Genomic DNA, 6,917 nt, shown 5'->3' on the forward strand with positions numbered 1-6,917 from the left:
AGTCATGCATAGTTGGATATATTAGGAAATGATATGCATGCCGTCAACTTTTGATGTAATGAAAGTTTGTCTTTTAAAAACGAATGCTATGTTTGAAAAATGTATCATATAGAGGTCAAGTACCTCGCGATGTAACCAAATGTAATGTATTCGTCCGGATGGATTAGGACGGGTCTCTACATGATATTCGCAGAGAAAATGCTCAACATTTTTTAGTGGTTGCTTTTAGAAGCGTTGCGCCTAAGTCAATGCAACATAAGTTTGCACAACCAAATTTTTTGCAAGATATGATCGCCAAGTTTTGCTCGGACAATACTGATACTCGCACAAAAAAGGCGACTGAAATTACCACTGCTGCAGACAAGTTTGTTCAGCATATTTCTGATTATCCAATTGTTACACCGCCTATTGTGCCAGCGACATTGGGAGTTTACTCAGGGTTAACTGATCCCTTGGATTTTTTGCAGCGATTTTAAGGGGTGGTAAGCACCTATAATTGGGATGAACCGGTTGCATGTAGAGTGTTTCCTATGGTTTTACAAGGGTCCGCAAGAGAGTGGTTTCACAGCCTGCAAGCTCGCAGTATTTTTGGCTTCATTGATCTTCGCGATAAATTTTTGCTGCAGTTTCAGAATCTTTTACTGCAGAAAAAGACACATATAGAATGTCATGATATTAAACAAGGAAGTAAAGAAATCTTGAGTGCCTTATTAACGCGGTACATTTACGAGTGCCAAAAGATACTAAGTTTAATTGAAGATCAAAAAATCTCTGGTTTTTTGCATGCTATTAATCCACAGCGGCATCCGACACTTGTGTGAAGATTGCGAAGGGATGTCCCACCTACTTTCGCTAAAGTGCAACAAGAAACATACGACTATCTTCGAGGTGGAGAGGATAGCACTATCACCCCTGCGTGTGGGTGGAGTAAAGATAAAAGTTGGCGAGATGACAATGATTCTTTTCGCGATGGCAATAGCGATAATTACCGTGGTCCTGGATTCTCGCAGCGAAATGGCGGTGGTGGTTATCTGCGAAATGATAGATATCAAGGTCAAATGGAACAACGAGTCTTTCAATATCATTCAGATGCTAACAAAAACGCCTAAGGAAATTCTGCTGCAAGAAAGAGTTGCTAAGTCTTTTCTTGATCCGCAACCTTTAGGAGAAAATAGTAGGCGGGATAAATCCAAATTTTGTATTTTCCACGACGATTACGGTCATGATACCAATCATTGTAGAGACTTGGTGGAGCTGATCGCAGAAGCATATGAGCAAGGCAAGTTAGAGCATTTAGTTTCGCAAGGTGCGGTAACCACCGCGAATGCAATTATCTTGCCTGCAGAGTCTAATGCTCCGCAAGTGCCAAACACTGCTGATCGCAAAGCTCCCGCAGTGAAGAATCTTGGGGTAAAAATGGTCAGTAAGAAAGAAAATCAACGCGGAATTCAGGTCATTAATGTGGTAGAAGTGCAAGGCGAAATTTCAGTATTTCAAATATCTGAACAAATTGCAAGCTGGCAATGTTCTGCTATTACTTTCACTCATGCAAACTTGAGTGCGGATTTGGATAAACCAGTGGTGGTTTCATGCCGCATTGCGAATACTGGTATTGTGATTATGAAAGTTCACGTTGACACTGGTAGCAGTGTAGATATAATGTATGAGCAATGTTTCAGCAAGTTGCCTGCAAACATTAAAGCATTGATGAAACCTACTGCGGTTTCGCTCACTGGATTTTCAGGAGAATCAACTTGGCCTATTGGTCAGTTAGAATTACATATTGAGCTAGTTGATGATCGCGATGAAACGCTAAGGCGCAAAGCTTTGTTGAATCTTTATATAATGCGAAATCGGTCACGATTCAATATGATTCTTGGGAGCACTGCTTTGCGCATGTTTGGCGCAATCCCTTCTACAATACATGGCATGGTTAAATTCTCTGCTAATAAGGGAATAGACACGCTAACTTCTGCGGAAGTAGAGCCATTTTTGTGCCATGAATACGGTGACCGAAAGTAGAGGAGTTGAGGGGCATTCAGTCAACTATGAATGATGCGAATATCTGTAATAAAAAGTTTGTGGTAGAATGCTTAGTCAAATTTGATCAATGATTGATATGCTATTTTTATTTTCTGCAATTTGTATCGCGAAAAAATAATGAATAAAGCAAAGTTAGTTTCAGTGTTTGTGATTGTTTCTATACAAAGCAAAAACACTGCGTGTGGCCACACGTAGTGCTTATTTTGCAGAATACAATTGCTTGATTTTCTTAACACTGAATTAATGTCTGTGTAAGTATATTTAAAACTCCGCGGATATTTTTAACAAATGACATGGTTTTCGCTAAACATGGCATGTTTAAAATTATGGTAATGAGAATATATATTATGAAATAATGCGTTAAAAACCAAGTGATGAAATTGCCCACTTGTGTTAAACAGTAAATGTTGCGAAAGGATAAAATTTCCTAAGTATTTGATCTTGCCAATACTTAGATGCTTCGCAATGCTAAAATGCCTAAGGATCGCTTTGTCGGACTTAGAAGATTCATAATGAATAAAAGATTGTTTCGCACAAGTACGCGTTTGTTATGTGCACAATAGCGAATGTGGAAAGTGCAAAGGGCAAGTCTGAATTATGGATACATGATAAAGTAAAGCGCTATATAAATACAATAAGTTGCAACTGCAAAATGAAAATATGTAAATAATAATAATAAGCGCTGAAAGAGCGCGAAGTGTTACAAAAGCGTAATTTATGATTGTGAAGTGAATATTTACAATCTAACTAAGATAACTTAAAGCTCCAACGCTTTAATATCTGCAAAAGTAACGCCCTCGCGTTGACTTAGCTCTTCCAATACTGGTATGGTGATTTTCTCAGCCTCTTTCTTTGCTCTAGCTAACGCCTCTCGGGCATCGTCCATGGCACATATTTCATCCACCATGTCTGAAGGAATCGGTTTAGAAAAATCACCAAGCTCGCACAGAAGATCATACCATTCACAGTGAGTAGTGAGTTTAGCTTCCTGGACATATGTCCCAAACTTCTCAGTGACTGGTTTAGAATCCATCACTTTGTCGCCGAATTCCAACAAATACTTGACAAGCAGAGCAAATTCATTCTCAGCATTTTCAGCTCTCTTTTTGAGCTTCGCGTTTTCCTCTGCAGCTTTTTTAAGTTGGGACTCAAGTTTCTGCGCTTTTCTTTGTTGAGCATTGGCGATTTTAACCTGCTTTTCATATTCGTCAGATACTTCGTTGAAGCGCTCAATGTTGTCAATGGCTAGGCAAATCGTGTTATAGCAATTGTGGAGTCACTGTCTCTCGGCTTGAGGAAAAGTTAGTTTGCGGTATTCATCTTGTGTGTTTTTGGGGATGAATTTGCAGAGTCTGTGGTACAAACGAATGGCACGTTCTGCTTCCGCGGCTTCATTCGCATCTTCTTCTTCTTCTTCCTCTTGGTTGGATGTTTCATTGTCAGAGGGGAGAGTTAAGTCTACGTTGCCAGGCTCTTCAAGAATATCCTCGGGAATATTCTCAGTAATATTGTAGAGCGGTGTAGCCTCACCTGTTGGGTTTGCAAGTACAATTAAAAAGAGATAAGCACGTACAGTGCGATATAAAAATGGTAAAACAGTGCGAAAATGGTAAAAGTGCAATATAAAAATAATGCGAATTGAAAATCACTTACTCGTTTCTCGTTCAGATATAGTGCGCATGCGTCTTTTGAGAGGGGTGGAGGCACTCTCTGATGCTTTTCGCTTACCGCGGTCTTTACCACCAGAAATGGTAAGCGTATTGATGATTGGCTCATTAATAGGAATAATCTCGCCGTCGCCATTTTTTAAGCGATGAGCAGGTCTAATCCTCCTAATATCCGCTGACCTCATAACTAGGTCAAGATCAATCACTGCAAAACCAAAACGCATAAGGTTATAAAAAAGGGGGAAACGCATGTTACGTAATAATTTAATGCGAAAAGTTTAAGCGATATACCATTATTCACTTGGTCAATCAAGAGAGCATTGCAGTCGCTCCAAGTCCACTGGATTGAAACCCTACCAATGTATAGCGGTACATTTGAGTATGCACGTAGGATTAACCCTACACCCTTGATCCTTTTTAGGATGTCTCGTTCAAGGTCATCTGGAGTGACCTTGTCGTTTAGGGTGGCATCGAAATCTGTACACCACTTTCTTGGTATGTTGTTATCAACATGTGCAGTGTCGTTGATAAAAAAGAACGAACTGTGCCAATTGCCAATAGAGTCCTTGGGTGAAGTCATCACACCAAGTTTGCTGCGGATGAGAACCATCCCGCATCGTGTGGCACAAGGCTATTGCAAGAGCGAAATACATTAAGCAGTGGTTGCGTGTCGATAGAATTGTAGTACATCTCAAACAACACGATCTTATTAACTGCATTGGGATGAAGCTGAGCAATAGCGATCTTGTAATATTCGCAGACGCTGCGAAAAAAATTGAGTAATTGGAAGGCATAGATTTGTAACATCCCGCATTTTTCCGTTAAATTATTTTAACGCCCGTATTTTTATTTTTGTTAATATCGTTCGTATCTAGATTCGTATCCTCCTTTAGCTAACGTTCTAAATATTTTTCGTTATTGGATTATAACGTCCCGTACTCTCGTGTATTTCAAAATAATTCGTTTGGTTAATTCCCGCACCCGACTACAAACTTGAGGGACTAATCTTGCCACTTGGGCAAATTTGGTTAACTAGTAACCTCCTCACCACCACACATTTCATTTCATCACCTCCTTCCTCTTTTCTTACTTCCCTTTTTGCTCTCAAAAACTTCAAACACAAATTCATCATCCAAATTCGATTTAGGAATCTCACAACAAATCTGATTGTACTTTTGGAATCTTCTCTTCATCCTCTACGTTTTGATACTAACTTCATCTTGTTTGGGTAACTTTCTAAAAACTCTAAATTTCTCAAATCCGTTTTATACACTTGAAATGGTGTTAGTTAGTGTCTATGGCTCATTGCGATGTCGTGTGTGTTATTTGTTTTACTTGATTTGTTGTTATGAGTAACTAGCATGAACACTTGAAATGGGTTAGCTTAATCCTTGATTTTAAATGATTAAATGTTGTGTAAATGTTAGAATTCATGTATTAATTGTGTTACTAGCTTCATATGCTTCGTTTTGGTATGTTGGATGACATGAAAACCTTGCATTAACATGATTGTTAAATTTTTGATTCTTGATTAGGGTTTGGTAGCACTTAAAATGAACTTTTGATGCTTGAATGACATGAGATATTGTTAGTAAGTGTTTATTAGCATTGTATGCATGATTACCAACAAAACGGCGTATTATATGTGTGCATTTAATTCCCGAATCATAAATGTACATTTATGAACCTGAAGGTATTTATGATGAACATTAAATGAGCATTCAACTTGGATTTTGATTTTTATGAATGATGTTTTTAATTGTGGAAAGGTGTTTAGTTGTGTTCCTCGTTAAATTACCTTTCCAATGATGTATGGTATGCGTTTTAGGTATTTACGGTTAATTAGTTATGATAAATTGAAGTTTGAATGAGACTTGAACACTTGCACCAGCCCATGTACCAGCTCACGTTGAGTGTCGCGGCGCGGCCGTCCTTGGTCGCGGCGCGGCATTAGGCGTGTTTGGATTCTGATCAAACTTACACTTTTACGAAAGATGTTTGCTATGCTACGCACCTCCGATTCACATGTAACTTGTTCTAACATGCTTATATATGATTAAAAACCTCAGAAAAATAGTTCGGGACCCGACCCGAACGTGTTGACTTTTTCGTTGACTTTGACTTGACCAAAGTTGACTTTTGTCCAAACTTAACCAATACTTGTTTAAATCGTTCTAATCTTCTTGTATACTCATATCTTGCATGAAACATGACAATTTGATTCACATGCTATATAATCGAGTCGTAACGAGCCATAGGACTAATTGAACAACTTTGACCTATCGTGTTTACCGTTATTGATACAACTTACTTGTTTAGGTCAAGACTAGAAATTATCCTTGCACACGTTACTTGTGAAGTACTTTATTACTCATGCACTCAAGGTGAGATCATAGTCCCACTTTTACTCTTTTAAACTTACATTTGGGATGAGAAAACATAAACGTTTCATTTTACTAGTGAACACAAGTATGAAAACAAACATTCTACATACGAGTTAGAACAAAATCCTCAATTCGATTATCATTAGTTACACTTGCCGGGTGTAAGCGAGAACTTATGTTGTGTGGATCCATATGGGTTTGACAAACCCTCATTCAGACGGTTCGCTACCGTCACTTCGGATGAAATATATTTTCGAGAAACAGTGTATGTTCTAACACTATTGTGATGGGGTTCTATGGATGGAAAGTTAAGCCTTGATAATTGGGTGCTCGTGATAACAATTTTTGGAATGGTTTACTATTATTAAAATGTTATAAATCTTGTGGTTCATTTTACTTACTCACTTACTTACTTAAACCTATGATTTCACCAACGTTTTCGTTGACAGATTTCTATGTTTTTCTCAGGTCTTTGAACGATATGTGATACATGCTTCCGCTCATTATTTTGATACTTGCATTGGATGTCGAGTATATATGCATACATGGAGCGTCTTTTGACTTTATTTTAAACTGTGTCGCATAGTTATTTTAAAGACTTATGACCACGTAACGGGACCTAAGTAGACGGCGCCGTCAATGACGATTTTGTCGGGTCACTATAGATGGTATCAGAGCATTGGTTGTAGGGATTTAGAGTTCATTGGTGTCAACCCCGAGTCATAGGGTACATTAGTGAGTCTAGACTACAACCGGCATATAGACTTGAAGTAGGAATTATTTGACTACTTGTGCATTTATACACGAACTCTTCTATTCATAC

At 38.4% G+C, this 6,917-nt stretch overlaps 1 protein-coding gene across 1 annotated transcript; it reads left to right on the plus strand.

Moving 5' to 3' along the window:
- The first annotated feature begins 530 nt into the window (after positions 1-530).
- On the plus strand, positions 531-2,022 carry LOC139842547 (uncharacterized). The gene is made up of 4 exons (XM_071832673.1): positions 531-718; positions 824-1,053; positions 1,166-1,609; positions 1,655-2,022. Exons 1-4 carry the CDS (start codon positions 531-533, stop codon positions 2,020-2,022), a joined length of 1,230 nt encoding a protein of 409 aa, XP_071688774.1.
- The last annotated feature ends 4,895 nt before the right edge of the window (positions 2,023-6,917 follow it).

Source organism: Rutidosis leptorrhynchoides, chromosome 4 (genome assembly GCF_046630445.1).
Source record: "Rutidosis leptorrhynchoides isolate AG116_Rl617_1_P2 chromosome 4, CSIRO_AGI_Rlap_v1, whole genome shotgun sequence".
NCBI classification, from domain to species: Eukaryota; Viridiplantae; Streptophyta; class Magnoliopsida; order Asterales; family Asteraceae; genus Rutidosis; species Rutidosis leptorrhynchoides.